The sequence below is a fragment of the Ailuropoda melanoleuca genome, chromosome 7 (genome assembly GCF_002007445.2).
Source record: "Ailuropoda melanoleuca isolate Jingjing chromosome 7, ASM200744v2, whole genome shotgun sequence".
Lineage (NCBI taxonomy): Eukaryota > Metazoa > Chordata > Mammalia > Carnivora > Ursidae > Ailuropoda > Ailuropoda melanoleuca.
In genome coordinates, this window is record NC_048224.1 from 71,144,400 (window position 1) to 71,168,910 (window position 24,511).

Sequence of the window (24,511 nt, forward strand, 5' to 3'; positions counted from 1 at the left end):
CGCACTTTGCCCCACTTTTGCCTTCTTTTGTTATTTGTTTCTTTTTCTTTGAATGTAGCGGGCGTGTGCATTTTTGCATGCATTCGGGGTTTTCCTTCTCCTGGTATTCCTTTCACCTTAATGGTGGTGACTAACCATGTTTGCAGAGCCAGGGCAACAGCCTAGAGGCTTTATCCAAATCCTTACTGAAGTGTCTGCAATCAGCATTTTAACTATTAATTACTGTGGCCAGAGACCGGGTGGGAGGCAAGAAGCCTAGAAAGGGAAAGTAAAGTACATGTTTACTCAGACACTGGGCTTTAGTAAGTGTGGCTGGGATGACTTCAATGCAACTGAGATTATCTGGCACCTGTAGACTAAAAAAAAAATGTGAATTTGGGAGGTGGGGGGGAAAAATCACCTTATCATTCTTTTATCTGTGTTACTCTTTTTTTTTCCTTGTGGAAAAACAGGTTCTTTGTAATACTTCCTTTTATTTTCTAGCAACGTATAATTTTGAAGCATTTTCCCTATGCATTATATATTTACATAAACAGAGAGAGGAAGCGTTTTTCTTGTGTAGGGTTTGCATTTCCATTAACCTTGCTAGCACTTAAAAAACCAAGTAAGGGACCCAGATCTGAAAAAGACAAGACCGTGTACAATTTTCTCTTTGGAGTTCTGAGTTAGGACTGCCACAGACTTTTTTATACATATTTCCATTGGCTTTGTGTTTTGTAGTTTATTAAGTTAGAGGAAAAAGGAGAGTAATTACTAAGGGCAGCTGCTGTAACCTAATGGTCATCACTGCGTGTCCCCACACTGTCACACTTGGAAGTTTGAGTATTTAACCAGTTTGGGGTATCCTGTTATTTTCCCCCCAGCTTGAATGTGGACAGAGGCTGAGGATTTGCCTTCTGAACGCAGAGTAGGCCTTCCCTGAGACCTCCCCACACCAGAGAGGCCCAACTTGGCTCCTCCGTGTGTTTCCCACACAGAACAGCAGTTGGCAGCTTTTTGACCCAAACATTTTCATACTAAATCCACACCATCGAGTTACGGCTCAGAGAGAGAGCAAAGGGATTGTTCAGGCTGCCATTCCTCAAGCCATTGCTATTCCATGCAGGGACCATGAGCTCCCTTGGTCTTGCACATCAGCCAGGGATTCATTTATTCAACCTGCATACACCTACCAGGACCCTCTGTGCTGGGCCCTGTCCTGGCTTTATTGGGGCTATCGCTATGGTGCGGCGCCCCCAGGAAAGGAAAAGATAGGGAGAAAAGATGGCCAGGCATGGTCAACAGGAAGCCTTCAAAGACCCTTCTGGGGTCTGTGGAGGCAGTTTTCCTGGGTGGGGGTGGGTGGGCACTGCTTTTTCACCTCTGTGTAGGGTCTCCCCTCTGGCCCTTCCCCTTATAAGCAGCAATGTAGCTGACGATCTCCCTGGACCGGGGAGTCAGTGCCCCATCACCTGCCTGTGTGGATGGGGCTAAGCTCGCTGGAAGGTTGGCACTCACCCTGAGCTGCTCGCTCTTGGTTCAGAGCTGACTTGCGGGAGGCTGCAGGGTCTCCTGTTGTGAGTACAGAGTCCCTTCATCTCTCCCAAGATGCAGAACCCAGCCTTGGTCTGTCAAGTGGGTCCTGGGCTCTCTCCCTAGTGGCAGAACAAACCCTGATCAGACTTGAGGGACAGTGAGGTTCCTAATTATTTTTGGCAATGAGATTAAGTCTTCTTCCTTGGTACAGTATGGAAGGAGAGATTATAGCTGGCCAGATGTCTGAGTCTTAACCCCCACAATCCGAGGGCCATGACTTTTGACAGGCCATTGCAGATAGATAGTGACAGAACACAGTGGCCTCGCTAATAGAGGCCCACCAACTGATGAGTGGGATGGAGGCTTCCTGCTGGGGAGATATAAGCATGGACCTGAGTGGAGCTCCCGTTTTGGGCTGGAGACTTTTTCAGGCTGGGCAGACCCTATATGGAGGCCACATCCTGTCCTCTGGCCTCCCCAGCCCTCTGTGAGCCGCTAGGGCAATGCGGGGGGTGGGGGGTGGGGGAAGAGTGGCTTTGCACAGCCCTGGCGCACCCTTGCTTGGGGAAGGGACAACCGGCCGCTGTTTTGAAGCCATAGAAGCAGCCCAGCCGCGCTCCCCTCTGAGCCAGAGACCTCGGACTGCCATGTGATGCTGAGACCACTGTGTGAGGCCTTTTTTTTGTAACTGTGAACTGTGCCCATGTCGGGGAACAAGAAAAATTCCACTGACTTGGGAGAGAACATCTGTACTTGCTTGCACCCTGAGTTTTCAGGTAAACACAAAGGTTCCAAGTGCACGTCCAGAGCCTCTCTTTGCAATTCTAATTAACCGCAAGCTTACAACCATAGATCTTCCTTACAGAGTTCAGAAAATATGCAAAAAATGGCTCCTTTCTCCTCCTGCCCTGCAAAATGCCATTTCAAACACTTCCTGTTAGTTTTAAGGAATATTTACATGCTGTTGCCAGGCACCGCATGCTTTGTCTTTGTCCCAGGACACAGAGGTCCCGTCCACCTGTGTCCATGATGGTATCCAGGGTCTGTGCTCTCTGTACGCTGTGTGAACCTCATTTCCTGGGAAGAGGCCAGGGCCCAGCCCGCCTGGTGGAACTTCCTCCTCTGACTCTTAAACATTCTTTAGTCATCAAGATCTTTGAACCCGTGGCCCTCCTCCAGCTTGATCCAGCAAAACACAGATTTGGAAGCACAGAACGAGTTTAAACTACATCGTTCCAAGAAAGCTGGGCCAGAACCACCAAAGCCTGGTTTCCCAGGGAGTATAGATAGTTGCATTTCCTATGAATAGCATCCAGAGAGCTTCCAGCTTCTCATGCCAAGGTGCCGGCAGCGTTGACATGCAGCGAACCTGCAAAACACAGATTTGGGGAAAGTGATTTTCATAGGAAGCCAAACTTAATGAGATTGAGAGGAGAGGGTGAGCCGAGGGGAAGGGCACTGAGCCTCGTGCATGGAAGCCTGAATGGCAACAGCAGAGAAAAGATGTCCTCCAGCAGGAGAGCCCTTCCCACAGCCCCTCTGGTTGTAGGGAAAGGTGGTGGGAATTGACATCATCCTCTCTCCTCCACTCTCTTCTTACTGTGAAGCCAAGAAAGGGAAGCCATGATGGCTCTGTGGACACAAGAGTTTGTGAGAATAGTGGTAAGGAGGGATGTAAAGCTGGTAGTGAGCGTCTGTCTTCCCATGCCATTCCTGGTACTCCCATCCCAACACACACACTCATAATGAATCTCATGGGCACCATATTGGAAGACCTAACAACCCAACCTAGGGTTGGATGGGCTTTAGAAACAGGACTCATGAAGTGCCCCATAGCAGAAATCTTATTTACACCATTCTCAGCAGCTCCTACCTGAACCCTCCCGTGCTAGAGAGCTCACGACCTACCAAGCTTGCCCTTCCCATCGTTAGGCATATTGAGAGTTTGCTTTGTGTCAAGTACGTTGCTTTGTGTTGGGAATAATACCTCACCGAATCCTTGCAGCCTATGAGATAGACACTATTATTATTCCTCTTTTACAGAGAAGCATGTGGGGCTTGGGGAGGCTAGCCCGTTGGTTGAAAGTCCTAGAGCCAGTCGTGGTGAAACTGGGATTCGAACCGTTCCAAAAAGTAGATGCTTATGCTATGTGTCTTGCCTCAGATACATTTATTCAAAAGCACTCTCCTCAAGGAGTTCTACTGCCCTATAACTTCCGTCCACTGGTCCTGTGTCTATTCTCCGGAAAAGGTTGGACTATACTTGCTGCTTCTAGGTTTATAGAGTCCGTTGTACCAGCCTGCCTTCAACATATCATTTCTCAGGTGACTTGGTTTCCAGGGTCCCTTATCGTTGGGTTCCCCCCTCCCACCCATCTTGCCCTGCGCTCTCTAAGACGCAGATGACAGATGCTTGCTGTACAGGGAAACAGTTCCGGAGATCCAGACATCAGTTCTACAAAAATAATCATGGCGTGTTATTCTTTGAACACTTGTATCTCACTGCTGGCACCTGTTAACTTTGTGCTTAACTACAATCTCCAGATCTTTGTACGTGATCCTGCGAAAGTTAGTTGGCTTCTCTGACTCTTGGTTTCCTCCACTGAGAAGTGGAGCTATGATAACTTCCATATGTGCTTCTTGGAGGTTCTGCACGGGGTACCCGAGGGCAAGGAGCCAGCAGGGCCCAGTGTGTGGTAGGCGCTCAGGAATGGCCTACAGCCTTTTGTCTCCGTGTCTCTGCCTCTGGCGCTCTCTGGTCTGGCCTACCGTCAGCAGCTAGCCAAGATAAGTGTGTTAATGGTCTCTGCACGCGAGGTTTCTCTGGCCCCGTGGAAGTTAACGTGGGCGTGGGGTGTGAGTGGGTGGTGAGGAGTGGGCAAAGGAAGCCAAATTCTTTCCAGTTTAGCTCAGTGGGAGGAAGAGGTAGAGCCTGGTGGACTGAGGCAGGCTTGCTTTTGTTTTGTTTGATGGGTTGGAAAGGTCCGAGTCTGTTTCTAGGGTCAAGAGAAGGAGGAAGAACTAGAGGGAAGGTTCAGGAAATGGCGAGAACACTGATGGAACAAAGGGCCAAAGGGGTGGCAGGAATGGGCTCAAGGTCACAGGTAGAGGGCAAGCTTTGGAAAAGAGGAAGGGGTTGGTTTCTGTGAGCGTGGAGAGGAAGAAGAAAGGCAGATGCCGTGAAATACAGCCGACGGGTGCCGCTGGTTGTGGAAATAACCTCTGACTTTCTTAATACCGTCTCTGCGACGTGTTCAGAGGCAAGGGCCATCCCGTTGGCTTCTGGAAAGACAATGGTCAGAATTTTCTACTGCATTTTGTGGTAAGAAGAGACATTCAGAACAGACAGATGTGTACTTAAACCCTGTGTGGCTGATGTAATCCCTGCGGTAAGCTTCAATGTGACAGTAATAGGGAAAACCCCATTCTCATCTGCCCCCCTGGATTTGAATCCCCAGCTGCACTGCTCCCCAGCGGAGTGACTCTGAGCAAGCTAGCCGACCTCCCCGAGTCACTGCGTGCTTCTCTACAAAGTGGGGACAGCACTGCCCACTTCGCGGCGTTGGCGCGAGGCCCGGTAAGGGAGTAGATGTCAGGCTGCCGGAGTGCCTGGAGGATGCTGTATGCAGCCCTGCAGCTATGCTCCCGACAGGCACGTTGCTATATAGGGCTGTACTTTTGCCCAAAAGAAAACCAGGACAAGCTTTTATTCATATACACGGTTGATAAGGCATCTGTTTGACATATTTTTGAGGAAGCTAATATGAAACTGATGGAAAGGAATCCCACAGGACCCCTGATATTCTCGAAATAGGAGTAAAGGAATATAACGGAAGGGAGGTGAGGGAGAACTTCATTCACCCGCCCCCATCCAATCTATAGACAAACCCTCGGGATTCTGGCTCCTTGGCACCCCTCACACCCCACAGCCAGCACCCTAGTCGGCTCCCTCCTATCTTCCCCCTGTCGTGGGCCTGAGCCCTCTAGACACTCACCAAGCAGAAGACAGAATGGCTCCCTGCTTCACACCATTCCTCAGCTTACACCTGTCAGGAACTCCTTGCTGCTCGTGAGATGGGAATCAGTTCTGATTTTCTTAACATGGCTCTCATCAAGGTCACGGTCACGCTGCCAAATCCAGTAGGCACTTCTCCACTCTCCTCTTCTTCAGGCCTGGGCTCACTTACTGCTTTCTCACTCTGTCCACCCTATGAGCACGTCACATGGTGACCCTGCTCTGGCTTCTCTTCTGTCCACGATCCGGCACACTGTATAATTTTAATGTTAGCGTTCTGTTCCCTGTATATGGTCTGTCTCCTCTTCCACTCTTGCTGGAACACAAGCTCCCCAGGCCAAGGTTCTTTGTCTGTTTTGTTCTCGGATGCAAGCTAAGTGTCTGGCATGTGGCAAGTCACAAAGAAAAATGTCTTTCAAAGAAAAATTCCTCATCTAATCTCTTTGGCCTCATTTGTAATTCTGCCAGTTTCCACTCCCTGCTCCCGATTTCCCCCATCATAAGCTGGACGTAGCAAACGGAAGACAGAGCTTGCCTCTGCACCTTTGCATATTCCATTCCACTTGAGTGGGGTGATCTCTTCTGTCGCCCCCTCCATCGCTTTGGCTAATTCCTATTTGTTCGGCAGATCTCATCTTAGATGCTGCTTCCCCTGTGATCCCAACACTGAATTAAGTTTCCTCTTGGAGCCTCGATGGCTTCACGTTCTCACTCAGCTTCATCCTAGCATGAATCACTAGAGTGCAATTTCTGCTCTAATTGTGTGTTTATTTCCTTCGACTGTAAGATACTCGAAAGTGGGGGCTGTGTCTTGCTCACCGTCACTTCACCATCACCAAGTGCTGTGATTTGTAGAGACAGCTGTTGAATGAATTTTGGGTAAATGACATTTGATGGAAGACATTTAGGGCTGTTTGGAGGGGACACAGAGGGAACATTTGACGTTCTAGTAAAATAATGGGACACCAGGCTCATGAACTTGCCCGTTATAAACCAGATCCAAACCTTTCTTTCTGCCAGGGTTCTTTGCCCACAAGGTGGAGCATGAAAGCAAGACACAGAATGGGCGGAGCTTCCAGAGGACGGGAACACTTGCCTTTGAGCGGGTCTACACTGCCAAGTGAGTCCACAGCCTGATATTGCAAACTAACAGAGTGGGGCGCTGGGCACAGGGGCCTCCCTATCAGAGTGAGCACCACTGTCGAGGCTACCTGTCTGTCTGGGCCAACCTTCAGAGTGCCGGGGAGGCAGAGCTCCCAGGGAAGCTTGAACCTCACCTGGGCCGGTGGGAATGGATTGTGGACAGCACTTCGTCTTAAGAAGTGCTCGTGTTTCAAGAAGGGAATTGGGGATATTGGGGGTGGGGGTGGTGAGACGTGTGATCGCCACAGCTCCCCCTTGCTCCAGAAACCTCTGAGCCAGTCATGGGGTCACAGTGTTACCAGTTTCCTGGGAATTAGAGCAGAGGTACTCCCATGAAAACCAGCCATTACTCATCTCTGGCTTGGGAAACAGCAGGTGGGACTGGATGGCGGCGGCCTCCAGCTCACTGCACCTTGTGTCCTACTCGGTGGACATCTGGAGGTGTGGCAGGACCTTGCATAACGCCCGGTCTCTGAGCAACCGCAGCAAGAACAGCAAGAATGGGGGAACTGCGCAATTTCTCCCCCCACCCCATTCTTTACTTTTGAATAAAAAGGCTGCTTGAAAACACCTGACCGGCTCCGTGAAGGAGATGGGAGCTATTTGGGATGCAAATCTGAATGGATGTTATTCAAACACTCATTTTTTCCCTTTATGCAGAATGTATTTGAACAGCAGTTTCAGGCAGTGACCTGTCTGCTTCTCTGTGCCTGTGACGAGGGGCCTGTCAGAAGGAAAGGCTGCAGCTATGAGCTGGCTAAGGAGCCGGCCTTCAGTCTTAACTCAGAGGTGACTCTGACGGCCCCCAGAGATCTGTCTAAAGGGGCAGTCATGGACACCCAAGGAAATTACAGGCGGATGTCCGGGTCCCCTCACCCTGTCTGGGCCCTTCGCCTTTTGGCCTCGGGGCTTCAGGCTGCTCCTGAGTGTTCGCAGTCCCTCCAAGACCTCCCCCTCCCTGGGGCCCTTGCCACCTGCTCTGGTCCCCCTTCCTCGGACTAAGCAGTCCTGTGCAGGGTCATTCCAGCAGTCGGATCTCAAGGAAATCCTCTGCTGAACTCTCTACAGGGAGATTTCTTTTTAACATTTAGGCCTTCAATGCATGAATTCTCAGACTCAATTGAAGAAGTTTGAAGATGTGATTTAAGCCATTTTAGACATTTACGTTGAAAGGAGGGTAGGGAATGTATGTAGGGTGCATTGGTGGCTTTGTGCCATTTGCAGGGGGACCTGTGAGGCATCCCCTCAGACGCATCCATGTGCAAGAGGTGCAAAGGAGGAGTTTTCAATCAGGGGCCACACCAAAACCCCTCTGAAAACAACCCAAAGGCAGCATTAATACTCTTCTAGTTTGGAAAGAGAAGCTTCTTTCTGCCCAGATCGCTGCATTATTCTTGGTTATGTTGTGTTCCCATAAACTCCACTGGTCCATTCTGGGGCAGTTAGACAGGGCAGCTGGCCTGCAGTGGAATATTCCACCACACCTTGCGAGACGTCAGGTTTCCATTTTGCCAGCAACGAAGACGACATGGAGCAGGCCAAGCGGTTCAGTTTCTGCCATTTGCCCCGGGCGTGGGCTCGCTCTGTGCTCACACCTGGCCCCCCGGGCCAGCCCCCAGATTGCAGAAGTGCCCTTTGGTGGCGGCGGCACTGCGTCATTTGGAAGGGCGGTCTGGAAGTTCTGCAATGGTGTAGGGTTCCTGCTAGAAGAAGGGGCCAGAGGAGAGTGGTGGGACGTTCTTGCTGCCCAGGGGGGTCCCCATGGTGTGGTCGCTGCAGCCCAGCTCTCCAAACCCACGCGTCTGTACCTCTTGACCTCTGGGAAAGGAGAGCGAGAAGAATGAGGAGGAGAGGGAGCTGTGGGGAGGTAAGAACTCAGGGGGAGAAAAGGAGAATTTTCTGTTAGACGAAGGTTGCCCAGGCACTGCTGTGGTTCTGTTACTGAGACCAACTTCCTCCCTGAGCCAGCTAACAGCAAGCGCTCTGCATGCCTGCGGTGGCTGATAGAAGGGCGGAAAGATCGGGGCAGCAGGCTACTGCGCGCCGGCGAGACCGGCGGCACCCAGTCTGCTTATGTCCGCCGGGAGGCTGTGTTGGTCCAGTGGTTTCTCCTCCAGCGGTAGCTTCCCCAGGGGCCTCCAAAAGCACCCAAGAGGGTGCAGGTTGAGCCATGGATTTGCAAAAAGAAAAGAACGTGTATTTAATCTTGGTAACTAAAAACCAAGAAATTAAGCTTTACTCGTGTTTAATACCCAGGTTGAAAGCAGAGTGCATCTTAAACCTGCCACAGGGTTGTGTGATCAAATCTTCTGGTTGAGATCATAAATGTTTCCAGACCACGGCTACCAAGAGAAACTAGCGTTAACAGGATAAATGATGCTGGTGGATTGAAAAGCCTGATGCTTATTTTTCAGCACAGAATATGACTGCTGATGGATCCAGATGGTTCCAGGTTTGGGGGCAGTTGATACACCGACCTTGCAGCGAGGTGTGGCCCATCAGCTCCAACTTGGCCTCAGTTAATGGTCTTTTCCATCACCCACTACCCACCAGGGCAGAACTGAGTCAGGGTTTGAGAGACAAAAAGAATCTTGACCTTGACTCTCCGTTCATGTGTATAAAACATAATTCAAAGCCCTGTTCCCAAAGGAGGAGCACAGCTAGAACAAAGTTTGGTTTCTGGAGAACGAGCTCAGTTAACTGGCCAAAGATTTTTCCCCAGGAGTGCAGGTAAGCACAGGTTGCAATGGAGAAGTGTAACTTTCTGACGTGTGTTCCATAGATTACAAGTTCGTGGGCTGATAACACAAGTCACAGAGAAGAAAAAGTTCTGGACAGAAAGACTTTTGAGAACTTTTAATGGACTGAGGAACATTATGATTCTTGGTTCTCCAAGAAAGGGAAATCTTTTTTTTAACTACAGATACACACCCCCTCCTTTTTTTTCTTTTTGCAAAGCATATCAAGGGTTTAGTGTTTCACAAAATGCATTTTGGGAAATGCCACCCTAATGTCGTTTCTCCCATGCACTTCTCAAAATCCACTTTACACTCACTTCTCACTGGGGTGGACTTGTAAATAATTTGAAGGTAATAGATTACATTGATTCTATTGATTAGTCGTGATACTATTACAATTGTTAGTGATATTTACTTAAGTTAATCCAAACTAACAAAACACTGTGTAAGTACTTCTGTATCTGATTCCAGAGGTAGAGAAAAACAAGAGGGAAAACACGAGTCCTTTTCTCCGTGAAAACATTGATAGTGTAATGCATCAGATCGAACGCGGCACAGTGAATTGTTGACAAACCTGGCAAGCACCTCAGAATTGGACCGCAAGAAGTGAGAGCCAAGATGGGTTTGTCAATTTTGTCTTGCAGAAAAAAACGGTACAAAACTCTCCACAAAAGAAAATTTGGAATAATACTAATCTGTCAGCAGAAAAGACATTTCCACTGGGGGTTTAAGAAGGAAGACTCTAGAACAGTAATAGCCACCATTTATTGAAAGCTTGTTATGAGTCAGACGCGGCTTTATCTCATTTTATTTTCACGAGCCAGGGCAGTAATTACTGATGTCTCCACTCACCTCTTATAGATGAGGAAAACCAAGGCTCAGCGAGGCTAGGAAATGTACCCATGCTCACACAGCGGCTGACTAGACATCTAGAGGCTTTGTGACTGTAAAGACCATGTGAGCGTTCGCTAGGCTCCATCTCAAGAGACAGCCGCGTCATTGACCAAGGCTACTTGAATTCAGCCCAGCGGTGGCCCTCTGTCAAGGAGGGGCATCTTTCGTGGAACTGTGGGTAGAAGACATGTCAGAGTTCCTGGAGCAGAGAAGGACTGGCTTGAGCCAGAGCGAGGGGCAGGATTCTGGGTATATTCTGGAAAACCAGAGAAGGAGCCTGTTCTCTTAAAGTTGCCAGAGTTTCATTTAACTCCAGACAAACCATTTTTATTGGGGACCAAGGTGACTTAAGACAATAGGAAGAATGATTGAATGACCAATTCAATGTCACATTACCATTCTCTTGAATGAGCAAATTCCTTAGATAATTAAGAATTTTTAAAAATTTTGCATCACCCAGATGAAACCAGTACTTAAAAACCAACAAAAACAGAAGCATGAGAACGAGAAGGAGCAGGGGAGATCTTGGTATTAATAAATGTTCAAACTGTGGGAGCATGAGGTGTTAGGTCCCATCAGATGTAGAACATGATTCAGTCAAGCAAGGGTTGTCCTCCCACTTTTTCTTGAACTGGGAAATGGATCACATTCTGAGTCCCAAGGCTGTGGTTTTGTGCCTCTGACATGTAAGAACAGATATGATGCTCATGCCCCGTAGCCGTACAGAGGGCCTGTTTATTCACTCAGTACTTCACCCCAAATAATAAATTCCTTCTGCCTCCTGCCCTTCAGAGTTCCTACTGTGTCCACTAGACACAGTGAACCCCCTGGGCACCTGGAAGGTCTGCAGAGCTCTGCCCTCTCCCCTGTGCCTGTAGCTCAGCGTAGAGTACTGCTTTCTTACCTTTAATTTCATCGACTTCTCCAATAGAGGATATTTTGATCATCAGAGGGACATGAAGCTTCCTTTGGCCAGAGACACAGCCCGTCCTCTCTGGGTTCTCTGCAGTTGATGGACCAAGGGCTGGTCATTCCAGAGTTCTCAGGGTTACCAGTGAGGCCTGAGACGCTATCGGTCTGAACAAAAGTTTGTAGCTGATTTAGGAGGAAAAGCATGAGAACCAGATCAAGAAGGATCCCGATGAAGGACACCAAGGAAGAAATTTGGATAAAAGGCTGAATACATTTTGCATACTGCATCTCTGCTTTTACCTGTGCAGCTTGAATTACAGTAGACCAATGGTTTGCAAACGTGAGCATACTTCAGAGTCACCTGGAGGGGCTTGTTAAAACACAGATCGCCAGGCTCCACCCCTGGAGGTCTTAATTCTGTGGGTCTGAGATGGGCATTAACATTCGCAGTTCTAGCAAGTCCCCAGGTGCCTCTGATGCTGCTGATCCAGGGACCACCTCATTACAGCATTAACTCTTAGAGTTTATGTGGGTCTTAGAGTTGCTATTAGTCTCTTAGTTTTTCAGGTAAGGAAACTAAGTCCAAAGTGATTGCTTTGCCATTGACAAACAGCTGGTGGATGTCAGGGCAGGGACCAAATCCTGATCACGTGTCCTTTCCACTCTATTGGTTTGCCCTCCCATCCTTTCATGCTTCCACGTCTTGTGAGATTGTTTTTCTGTGGACGTGTATATTGTTTGTCCTGATCTAGACTCTCCGCTTCTCAAGAGGACCCTCGCTATTTATTTAGCGTAGTCAAAGAGGTAACAGACCTGGTTTTGGAGTTGGACTGCCCAGGATGCTGATCCTGGCTTTGCTACTCTGTCGCTCGGTGTTGCCAAGCAGGAATGCTCAGCTTCTCCAAACCTCAGTTTCTCGTGTGAAAATGAGAGTAGCTGCGGGAGGCTGAATCAAAGGCCCCCAAATACGTTCACACCCCAACCCTGGGAGCCCGAGAATATGTTCTATTACACGGCGAGAAGGAATTAAGGTTGCTAACCAGCTGACCTTGAAATCAAGACAGTATTCTGGATTATCTGGGTAGACCCCAATGTAATCACAAGGGTTCTTTAAATGTGGCAGGAGGCAGAAAAGTCGGTGTCAGGAAGACTTGAACAGTCTGTCGCTGCCTTTGAGATTGGCAGGGGGCCACAAGCCAAGGCATGCAGGCGATCCCTAGAAGCTGAGAAAGGCAAGGAAGCAGGTTCTTGGCTGGCGTCTCCAGCAGGATTGCAGCTGTGCGGACACACCTTGATTGCACCCAGCGAGACCCATTTTGGACTTCTGACCTTCACGCGATTTGTGTTGTTTGAAGCCACTAAGTTGGTTCCAGCAGCCATAGAAAACGCGTGTAGTCACCCCTGCACCTTCTCGGTACCTCGGTGAGTTTACAGGAAACCAAGGGTGTAAGACACCAGCATGGTGGCTGGTGTGAGCCTGGAGCCCCTCCACAGGACTGAGCCCCGCACGCTGCGATCGCACTACCAGCAAGAGACCTTTCTGAGCATCAGCTTTTCTGAGTCGACCGTGGTTTCTGTAATGCTTGACGCTCACCTTTCACTCCCCAGCCCAGCCTGTGGGTCTGAGCTGACTTGTGCAGTAGACAAAGGTTTCCTGAGTTGGGCTACCCTCCCCCTCATCCCGACAGCTGCCACAGCCCTGCTGTCTGTGTTGCTCACTTTTCAATTCCAAGAAGTACTTTGGCACAGCCAGGGGCAGGAACCCTGCCAAAATGAATCCATCAAGAAACCAAGTCTCCTATTGGCTTCACTGAGGAAGGGAGTGAATGGATTCTTAACATGTGTTTGCTTCGTACCACTGCTTATTTCTGATGGGGCAGCTGTGTCTTAATTGGTAGATGTAAGTGGAATTATGAATGGAGTTTGTGCCTTACGTGTGATGGTGATTATCAGTTTGGGGTTTCAGGTGATTTTCAGACTACGCTGCAGTAACATGTTTTCTGACTGATTTTTCTTCTCCTAATTATTATTATTATTTCTATTCTACAGCCAGAACTGTGTAGACGCGTACCCCACTTTCCTTGTTGTGCTCTGGAGTGCGGGGCTTCTCTGCAGCCAAGGTAACTCGGGCTTATCTTTGCGTGTTCTCTTTCTGAAACGTGCGTCTTGAGGGGGTTCAAGTGTAGGCTTTTTGTTGAAAAGACTTTGCTTGACCTCCAGCTCCTCTCTGTGAAGCCCCAGAGAGGTGAGAACCCCCAGGAGGTCGTGTTTCAGGCGTGCTCTGGGCCCGGGCGGTGCAGGTGCGATAATGCATTGCTAATGCTTGCTCCCCGGTGGCTGGTTGAGAGCTGCGGCACTGACAAGGGTGGTTTAAGGCTAAATGTGACTCAGAATCCTTAAGCAGTGTTTGCTCGGATACAAGGGCATTATAAATGAGAGCGCCTGAGGGATCTATTCTGGGCCCGCTGTCACTTGGCGCTGAGGCTAATAAGCTCCCAGTGTGGCGGTCCTCCGTCGGGCGGGCGTCTGCAGAGCCACGGGCTGCATTCCAGGTCTCCAGCCTTCTCCTGGGTTATCAGCAGCCCACAGCCCCGACCTCAGCAGGCTGACTCCCAGAGTTGATTTAAAATAAATGGAAACCAGAGTCCTGTGTGTTGGTCCCCTTTGGAGCTTGGCATGGTGCCTGGTGGAGGCTTGGCATGACCTGGCCGGCTTCCACGCCGTGGTCCTGCAGGGTGCGTACCTAAGAAAAGGCCACTGGTGTCCTCCGAGGGGCTGAGTAATCCTCAGCATCTTCTCCTGCCTCACAGAGGAGGTAGAAGGGTATTACCTTCCTCCAGTATCTTTGAGGACACTTTGGTTCAGGGAGATAAGGTAACTTGTTCGAGGTTACTCAGCAGGTGAATGCAGAGCCAGGATGAGAGCCCAGGTCTTTCTGGGCTAAATCCTGGATTTTTCACGAGTATCTTTCTGCATTATTCATGGATCTGCTGCATATCCATTGAACACCTACTACGCGGCAAACTTCGTGCTTGGAAACACGGTGATAAATAAAGAGATGGCAGGGAGCACACAACGCTTGGTGAGATGAACCACAGGGAAGACACGAATGGATAGATTATTGAAGAGAGTGAGGAGTTCCAGAAAGGAAAAGAATCAGGTGCAGTGACAGGGAACAGAGGTGAGGGATGGCCACAGAAACTCCTTCAGGGACACCATGTGGCCTCCTTCTGTGCTCCATAAGGCTGTCATTACTCACTATTTATTTACCACTATCTATCCTGAGTGAAATGAGAAACACGCCTGGCATAACTTGAAAAATGAAGTCAAGCTATGCTTATATGAGGAGTTATGATTCCTTTTATGTCTTAGATGATACTTGATAGAGATGAATCTCGAGTTGTTCCAGCTAGATAAATACACAGGGAGTGGGAAGGTGCTCTGGAGCCCTGGAAACCACGTGTTTCAGCCAAAGCAAATGTTGGCATCGTTAGGGGACCAAAGTGTCAGTAAACCCTCTTTGATCATCGTCATTTCTTATGACTATAGTAAATTACTGAATTTTTTTAGTCAAAAGGAACCTCAGCGATCATTCTAGCCCAGATCCTTCACTTTACAGGAACAGGAGCCCAAGTCCCAGAAGGACAAGCAGTTTGCCCAAACCTCAGAATTTTCGAGTCCAGATTTGAACCCACTGTGCCCCTCCTGCTGTTCCGAGCAGCCTGGGTGCACGAGGCACACGCCATTCTCTGCAGGAGGGGCAGTGAGCACAGCCGTTTTCCACCCCTGACTCCTGTCAGCTCTTGTCCAGTTTAGCTGCCCATTGAGAGAGAGACGGGCTGGTAAGTTAGAGCGGAGCCGTCCAGCTGCGACAAATCAGGAAAGACTTCGTCCGGGGCAGACTGTGAATGGTGACAGTTCTGTGACCTTCAGGTAATAGCGTGAACCTCACAAGCCGTGTCTTTTGTGCTTTGGTTTTCTTACCTGGCACGTGACACTAGGATTTGGGGAGGCAAGGCGGAGTTGGGGCGAGAACACGGGTCTGGGGATGGACAGACTGGAGACAGTTCTGAGGAACACTTGTTGCTGGTGTTGTGACCCTGGACTCTTACTCAGCTTTCCCCAGCCTCAGTGTCCCCATTTGTAAAGCAGGAATAATGGAGTTCCCGGGATGATTAAGTGAGAGAGTGGGCATAAAGCCCCTGACATAAATCAGCTAGAACCTCACCCAACTGCTGATGCCTGACTGCTTAGGACCCACAGAAATGGCCATCTCATACAGTCCGGCCTAACAACAGAAGCCTAGTAGATGTTATCGTTGATGGGGCTTGTGGTCGTAATACAGTTTTGAAATTATACAAACCTGGTTTCAAATTCCACCTTGTTAAAAAATAAAATTCAACCAAGTGACTCTGAAGATCTAATTGGCTTTATCAAAGGATTCATGAATCTGGCAGCATCCCACCTCATAAGCAGAGGGGGGCTCCCAAGGGTTGCACAAAATGGACGGTTTTTATAGGAAGGAGGGCGGGCAAGAAAGTTGATAGCAAAAGAAAAGGATGGTTCCAGGCAAGGTTTCTTTCCCCTAGGGGGAAGGAGGAGTGGGGGTTTTATCTTGCAGATTACCTCATCTTCCTTTGAAGGAAGGAGAGGGCCCACGTGGCCGATTACTTCATTGGCTCCCATCAGAACATTCCTGACTGCAGGCTAAGACCACATTTCTGGGGGAAGTTGAAATGGCAGTTAGATTAGGGATTAAGCCCTGGTTTGGGGCCTTGGCCTAAGTGAGGCCATTTTGGGCCTGTGGTTTTCTTTTTCACAACCTTTTCCTTGGCTCTCCAGACTTTTGTAAGTTCATCTGAGAAATAATTTTTGAAAGCCAGTGTGTGCCAGGCACTATGGCAAGCACAGAGAGGATGGCTGGCCAGAGATGGCTGTCCCCGTGGGTCTTTTGGTCTGGTAAGTGACTCTGGGCAAACTGACTTCCCTGAGCCTCAATTTCCTCGTCTGCCAAATGGGGACAGTAATGCGCTCTTCAGCAGGCGACTGGGAGGGTTGGAGACCCAAGTACCCAAAGTGCCTGGGGCAGTGCCTGACACATAAAAAGTGCTCTGTCAATGCAATTATCGGCATTGGAACAACGCCGGAAGCCTTCGGAGTGCTTTTATACCCCAGCACCTCTTTCACCCCCACGATTATTCCTGGTAGGTAGGAAAGCCACAACCAGCCCTTTGTCCAGATGCAGGATGAGTGACGTATTAGTTCCTGATCATAATAGTTCTCACGGGGTTGGGTTTTCTAACTCTCAGCTCCAAGGTTCAGGACTCCTGCTGCCCACGGCTGTTACTCACAGGGCAAGAAGGCAAAAGGAGTCTTCCTCCCTAGAGATCCACCCCCCCAAAGATTTATTCATTTTAGAGAGAGAGAGGGAGAGAGCAAGTGCACACAAGCAGGGGAGGGGCAGAGGGAGAGAGAGAATCTCAGGCAAACTCCCTCCCGAGCTTGGAGCCCAACACGGGGCTCGATCTCTGGAACCGATATCAGGACCTGAGCCAAAATCAAAAGTCGGATGCTCAATGGACTGCGCCCCCCTGGTGTGCCCCTCCCTAGAGATCTTTTCTGAATCGGCAGCAATTGTTCAGAAAAGGTTGAGCATTGAACTGCCTGGAGGCCCAGAGGGGAAGGGTATGTTTTTAAGAGAGCCAGCCTAGAGCTGGGCTTGGGGTTCAGGTCTGGCTCCCCCAGCCTCTGTGCTGGACCACACCCACCTACACCCCCCCCCACACACACACCCTGACAATCTTACACAAGCTCCTTGACCACTCGAGCCCCAGTTGTCACATCTGGAATAGAAAAGATGATACTGGTCACGTGGGAGGGATTCAAATTAGATGACAGGCAGGAAAACACTTGGTAAACTGTACCGTGAGGCCGATGGAAAGTAACAGTACTATCATCAAACATCTAGGTTTCTACCAGCCCTAGGCTTTTTGCTGAAGTTCCCATCAGCCCCGACGGTCTGAACCTGAGGCCTCTGCTAGATTTGCAACCAACATTAGTTGCACAGTGACTGTGTTAGTATTGTGTTAACTTGGCATGTTGTGGCATCTGTGAAACTCACACGGGCATCTCCCTTTCTCCGCTTAGTTCCCGCCGCCTTTGCTGGACTGATGTACCTGTTTGTGAGGCAGAAGTACTTCGTGGGCTACCTAGGGGAGAGAACGCAGAGGTAGGCCGCGGGGACTGTTTAAGAACCAGGGTGTGGGTCGTGCTTTTGAACAAGAAGACCGATCGCCCCCAACCATATTCTGCCTAAGATTGAAGCCTCTGGGGGCTCACTTGGGGCTGGAGGGGGAAGGCTCACTAGTATCCCTCATCCTTTACCCCCTGAATTTGTGGGCTCTGCAAATGCAGCTGGGGGACTTGACTCGTATGCCCCGTAACCAACTCCTCCACATGGCGTTGGGCTCACAAAGGATGCTTTAATGCCACGCACTGCACATTCTTGCAACCCCACACCCTCTACTCCCACCCTTCGGAGTCTGGGCCTTGAATGACTTTCTGTGTCTGGCTTCTCAAGGTCTCCGGTGAGTGAAACATTTTATTGTCTGCCTAAAGAAACGAGAGCTAATGCTTGCACCTTGTGCTAAGTTCTCTTGAGTAACCGACCTTCCAGGGACCAGCAGGAAGAATGTTGCCAAAACAGGCTGCCCTCACAGGCAAAGGATGGAGTCTGTGAAGAGTGTCCCCGTCGCATCGCTTATAGATGCCGCCAGACAGAGAGCTGTAGACAGCAGTGATGTACTTTCCCGGCTTGGGAAGTCGGGATGTTCATAAAATAATACTTACAGAAGAAATGTTAGAGTTCTAGTCTGCTATCAGTTCTTTAGAATTCCTAATGTACCAGGAGGGCTCCAGGAGCCAGGCTGGTCCTCTCCAGTTCTGGGAGGTTCCTGCCCCTGCACGGATGCCAGCCTTTCCCCCCCCCGCCCATTTCTCTCCCTTGTCTGGTTTCCCATCCCTCTCTGTCTCTCACAATAGCACCCTTCTCTCGTGGCTAATGGGCTCTCCGCTCAGAGAGCATCCTTCCACGGTGACAAAGGTTCTGACATCCCGTGAGGTTGGCAGGTGAAAGCACTAACATCTGGGGACCTTGGGAGCCTGTGAAGCTAAATGGCTGGGGGGGGGGAGGTGGGTGCTGGTGAGGGGGGCTTGATGGTGAGTGGCAGCTGGGAGGGCGACTCCCCTTCCAGCCATTCTTTCCAATGCTCGTCTCTTCTTCATGCCTCTCTAGTGGCGTTCGTATTTATCCTCGAAAACCACAATTCCATTATGTCTCTTATCCTTATCAGCACTGTCATAAATGATGTTCTTTACTCTCTTCCACCCTGGAAAACCTCTATTCTGCCTTTCCCCTGGAGAGCACCTGTTGTCAAGAGGTGGAGGGGAGGTGGAGTGTCTATCAGTGAAATCAGGGGGGTTCTGCTCTCTTGGGCTGCCTCCCTGGGCCTCCCTGTCTTCCTCCCCAAAGTCTCAGGGGGTTGGCCCAGGCACTGTTCTCTTCGTCTGTCACCACTTGCCTGAGATCTTAAAGTTGCTCTAATTCTAAGACAGTCTGTGGAGCATGACAAAATGTGCTCATTTACCCACAGGCTCTTTTCATTTTCAAGGTAATCACTGCTAGGGAACGAACCGAGGTGGCAAAAATAATAAGATAGAGACTTAAAAATCTTAAAACTATTCGATTTCCCCAGACCTCGTAGAAATGTAATTGGCCTAACCTCTTAAATCCTGGCCTGGCGTCCCCAAGGAGAGGCAGGTGAGAGGCCCCTGTACCCCTGTCTGTGCTGTGTTAGAGCCTTCTCACCTCTCCTGCGTCCACAGCCTTCATTACTAATCCATCATGGTGCTCTTTCCTGCTGAGACCAAACACGGACTCACAGTACTTCCGAATACAGGGTTCTGAGCTGTTGCCATCAACAGAAGTGCAACGTACGAGATGAAATGTCTAATCCTAATCCAGACCAAAATATAGCTGGAGGTGGGTATACGCCTGGGGGCCTCTGTGGCTGGGTCCAAGAGGATTTTCAATTCTGCCTTCTAGAAACTATGTGCTAATACCCTTCCACTGTGGATTCCACTGTGAATGTCCACCGCTGTCCCTGGACCCTGTCACACTTGGACTTGCAGATGCATTCATGGCCTGATGTCTTTGGGATCTGCTTATTTCTTGGGCTCACCAACAGAGGAAGATGCTACTTAGGGAGACCCTTCCAGGAATTTCTCCCTTGGGCTCTCAGTCATCTTTGGCTCCTTGGCAGAAGTTGCTTTGGCCCCAAACCACATCAGACGTTCTAGTGTCCTTTTTGGTCCAGTGGGGAGGCATGACATTCCTTGATGTATCTCCCCTTTGGGGATTTTGTGGCCCCCTCTTTTGTCCCACTAGAAGTGAATGGCTCTTATCCTACTCCCCGATCCCTTTTTTCCTGTCTTGATTAGCTAGTTTGTAGCATCTCTACACGCAGTTAAGAATGAATTTTAGTTTCTTCCCCTTTCATTCTAAGCTACTATCTGGCCCAAACTCAGTGGCAATTGGCATTATAAGACTACTTGCCTTTTATCATCTCCCTTCCTGGCTGACACTAGGCTGCCCTCTCTTCCCTTCTCAGAGCCTGTTCCCTGTTGGAACTCCTACTAAATTCCTCTCTGCAATTTAAGTTCTCAACCCAGGTGTGGACAGGCAAAGATTGGCAACTCTTGAGACCAATGAACTCAGGTTAACCAATTCCACCTTCCCCTGATTGCTCACTCACTCCTCATTCACTCCCCATCCATGGAGTCCAAAAGTACTTACTGACCACCTGCCCCCAGCGAGGTACTGAGTCAGTTGCTGAGATGATAATAAACATGACAGAGCCCTCGCCCTCAAGGAGGCCTGGGGGCTACTATGGTCAGGGGCCATGCCCAAAATACTAAACCTATAGAAATAATTATGGGCACAGTTTTCAAAAGTCCTGGTCTCTCTTAGTCATTTTCCCCTTTAGGGTCAGCATTTTAGAATCTCTCCCCACCCCCTCCTCAAATGTGGACCATGGGGTTACTTCATCAGAGTTAGACTCCGGGGGTGAGTCTAGGGGTATCAAGGCTGGTGTTTCTAAAGTGAAACCTACCAACCCATGACACCAGAGTTGCCTGGGGTGCTTGTTAAAAACATAGATTCCTGGGCCGCACCCTGAAATTATGGAATTGGAATCTCTGGAGTGGGAGCCCGGGGAACATGCATTTTCACAACTTCTGCACACACTTCAGGAATCACTGAAGGCTGTTCATGCCTCTTTTCTAAGAGTGATTCATTTGACACAAATGTCCGGAGGGCCTGAGTTACTGGAGATCCGTGGGTGAACAAAGGAACACTGTCTTGCTCTCATGGGCCTTACAGCTTTTATTCCCTTTAGAAGTTACCAGATTTAAAGTGGTATTTCTTTATTGAAAAGAGCAGAATTTGAAAGCCAGAAGGGACCATAAAGTTCTCTTTTCCTCCCCACAGTTTGTGTATATTTTGTGTGTGAGGCAGGGAGGGTCAGCAACTTGCCCAAGGCCACATGACAGAGAGCGGGGTCGGGGCTCAGGTGCCTTGATGCCTGGGCTCACCTGTCTCCCGTCACAGTGAGATGTGTGACTTCCTCTTCCTCCAAGTTGTAGGCACATCTGAGAGGGAATCGTCTGTCATAAGGCCTCTTTGATGTCTTCATGTAGGTTTCATGTTGTGTGTGTGTGTCGGAAGAGGGGGTACATTTGTTTCAAAACTAACCACAAAATCCTAGTCTCGGAAGCCCGAAGGAGCCCTGAGGAAGGCAGAAGGAACAGGACTGTGGCCTCACACAGACAGGTTTGAATTCCCACTCTGCCTCTTCTTGGCTGTGTGACCTCAGTTTTCCCACCTGGAAAATAGGTTAACAATGCTGCGGAGTCGGTCCGAGGATTCAGTGAAGTCGCAGATATAATTCGCCTGCTCCCTCAGATGCTTTAATTTAATTCTGACCTTTCCGGCCCCTTTTAGAGAGAACTATGGAACAACTTCTAGAAACAATGAAAGACACGCCTTGAGTTTCAGAGTGCCATTAGGTAGCATGTGGCCGGCTCTTCCTTCTGCACTCTCCGTGGCTGTGCCAGAGCCTGGGGCAGGTCCTTCCAGGCCCACCTCCCAGGGTCATAGCGCATCTCCAAGCCTGACAGACGGACAGAGGGAGCTGATGAAGTGCCGCTCTGGGGACCTGCTTCACCCTTAGCAGAGCCGGCGACGGGCAAGGCTGAGCTCCGGCCTCTCACGCCCCTCACGCGGCCTGGGAGGAGTGAAGGCACCACACAGCCGTCTCCTTGGGGCGATCGGCCTCGTCGGGGCCTTTGAAAAATGCTGCCCGAAGTCAAGCACACCACAATTGCAGCAGCAGGCACTGCCATTTCATCCCTCACCACAGATTTATCTCGAGCACGTTCTGAAACAGCTTTGCAAATCACTTTTTCTTGTTTCTGTAATGAGCATATGGTGGCCTCATTCATGTGATAAATCTGAGCCACCACAATATTTGACTTTTCACAATTTAATTTCTCTGAGCCCTCTGTTCTCTGGCTACAAAATATCCCTTACTTAGACGCTGTGACTTCCTTATCGGCATTAGCAGGTGACTGTCTGTATTTGTCTGCCAGGGACACTATAATCGAGTACCACAGATGAGGAGGGGGGCTCAGACAACAGAAATGGATTGTCTCACTGTTCTGGAGGTTGGAAATCTGAGATCAGGGTGTTGGCTGCCTTGTTTTCTCCGGAGGCCTCTCTCCTTGGCTCATAGATGGCCGTCTTTGCCCTGTGTCCCCACATGGTCTTCGTCTGTGTGTGTGTCCAGACCTTCTCTTCTTGTAAGGACACCGGCCATATTGAGTCAGGGTTCCCCTGGGTGATCCCATTTTACCTCAGTTGCCTCTGTAGAGACTCTGTCTCTAAATGCAGTCATGTCCTGAGGTGTTGGGGTGAGGACTTCAACATACGGATTTGGTGGGGAGACACAATTCACTCCATAATGTTCCCTTTAGGAGCCAAATATTTTTCCCCAATAAAGAGATAGAACGTCTCACGTCACGAGCATGACAGTCAACAAGAAACCAAGGAGAGAAGACTAGAGCTGGCCAAGGAGCAAGGGTAGGGGCGGCTAGCAGTGCTACTCAAACTTTAACGGCCTGGGGGTCATGGAGGGACTTGTCAAATGCAGATTCCGATTCAGTAAACCCAGGGAGGGCTGCGAGACGCTGCCTGGCTAACAAGCTCCCAGCGGATGCTGCTGGTGTGTGGACCACACTTTGAGTAGCAGGGACATAGTCCACCGTGGAATGGTTTTCAGACTCTTGACGTAGGAAAGTCAGGAATTACAGTGTGAACCTTTGGGGTCCGTTTCCAAAAGATACAATTTCTCACGTCGAACCTGTGGCTACCAAATCCTGCTCTCTCCTGATTATGTCAAAACCCGGGCTCAGCAGCTTCGACTCACCTGTTTAACTGAGCTGGCTGTTCGGGTTGAGCGGTCTTGATTGCCAAAGGGTGCCCTCGCTGGGGTCGTTACTAACAACTGTAACGAGCCACTTGGCCGGACTTCCCGAGCACGCTAGCGCGGTACAGATGGGTCCAGCCCCAGCGGTCACGGAGGAGTGTGCGGAGGGAAGCCGGGGCAGCCGCGGTGCACAATTAGGCGGTCACATATCCCTGGGGAAATGCCTCCTGACCCCAGCTGGCAGATTTGCCTAAGCAGCTTAGGATTTAGAGCCTTCCAGAGAAGAATATGAATTCACTAAAATATCTCTCCTCCCTCCGTTCTCTTAACGCGTAAGAGCCTGATTCCATTGCGAAGGGCCCAGCTCTTGTTAGCGGGAACATGAGGTAATCCCAAGCAGCCACAGGACCAGAGACTGAACTTTCAGACGCCAAAGAACCTTATAGATTCCACCAGCCTCATTGGCTCATTGAAACCAGCACCCCTCTCATGGAGGTACTTAGGTCCCGCATTAGATCCAGCTGCCAGCACGGTTTTCTAGGCACTCCTGGAGCGGAACAGCCACAGAAGGGGTCTGACAAGTAGATAGGGTTCTGACCCCTGTTGTCAGAACGCCCTGTGATGGGCCGACAGATCCCACCACCTTCACACCATCAGGGAAATCGAGAGAGCGCAGAGAAGCTGCCCAGCAGAGCCCCAACCGTGATGGGGTTTGGGCTCTAGGCTCTTTTGACTTGGTTTTGAAATAAATTGAGTGTTGAGTAACAGCGGAGACACTCCCATTCTTCATAGGAAGTGGAGCATTCCTGAGTAAAAGGAATTCTAATTCAAACCCCATGTATCTCAAAGTTGATAACATTTTTTTGTTAAGTCGGTGTCATTTTGCTGCTTCTAACAGTTTTCTTTCTCTTCCAGCACGCCAGGCTACATATTTGGGAAACGAATCATACTGTTCCTGTTCCTCATGTCCCTTGCTGGTATATTCAACTATTACCTCATCCTCTTTTTCGGAAGTGACTTCGAAAACTACATAAAGGCAGTAACCACCACCATCTCCCCTCTACTTCTCATCCCCTGACTCTCCGCTGAACGCAGGGTCGGCGCTCAGTCTCATCGATACCGAGAGTCATCATAACTCAACCCTTGCAAAGATGTAGCCCCTCTTCAGAGAGCTGTAAATCTAATGACCATCTGGGCTCCGCAGCTTGACTTAACCGTGCTTTCCCTGGAAGAAAATCACTTTGTGTCCGCCCCACCCCTTGCGAATGGCAGCGGCCCCGTATCTCTCTTACTCAGACCCATTCTGTGTGTTTCTTGACTTAATCCCGCTCTCTGAGTTGTTTTGTGACCACACTGACGTGTTCCTAAAATAAAATGCAGAGACATGTGTGAGGCTGCTGGGTGAGTCTTTTGTGGGTTTATTGCTGCATTTGAACAACTAATCTCTTTTCCTTGACCTCCGTGATGATCATAGAAAGGACACTGTCCTTACACACACGCTCCTGGAAAGGCATTCACCAAAATGTCAACTCTGGTTATCTCGAGGTGAAGAGATTTGGGGGTGAGTTTTACTCTGTGGCTTATATCTTCATGTATTATTTGAAGTTTCTTAATGAGCAACTAAATATCACTCCAGAAAGAACCAGAAGAGACACAACTGAAGCCTGGCCTTTTCCAGGAAGCCTTTCGTATCTCCAGGTTGGCCTCGTGTTGCCCTCTTGACCTTCCACAGCACCCTCTGCACATCTCCA

General features: G+C 49.6%; 1 protein-coding gene across 8 annotated transcripts in view; it reads left to right on the forward strand.

Annotated features, from left to right (window-relative positions):
* The window catches only part of ALOX5AP (arachidonate 5-lipoxygenase activating protein), a 39,086-nt gene extending 14,929 nt beyond the window's left edge, over window positions 1–24,157 (forward strand). For 2 of the 8 annotated variants that reach the window (XM_002914754.4, XM_019794687.2), the window contains exons 3-6: window positions 6,551–6,650; window positions 13,267–13,337; window positions 17,365–17,446; window positions 23,676–24,157. In XM_002914754.4, the coding sequence (XP_002914800.1) occupies window positions 6,551–6,650; window positions 13,267–13,337; window positions 17,365–17,446; window positions 23,676–23,838 (416 nt within the window). In that variant the 3' untranslated portion in view covers window positions 23,839–24,157. The other 6 variants (XR_004626684.1, XM_019794686.2, XM_034665038.1 and 3 more) reach the window with 6 other exon arrangements.
* Window positions 24,158–24,511: the final 354 nt, after the last annotated feature.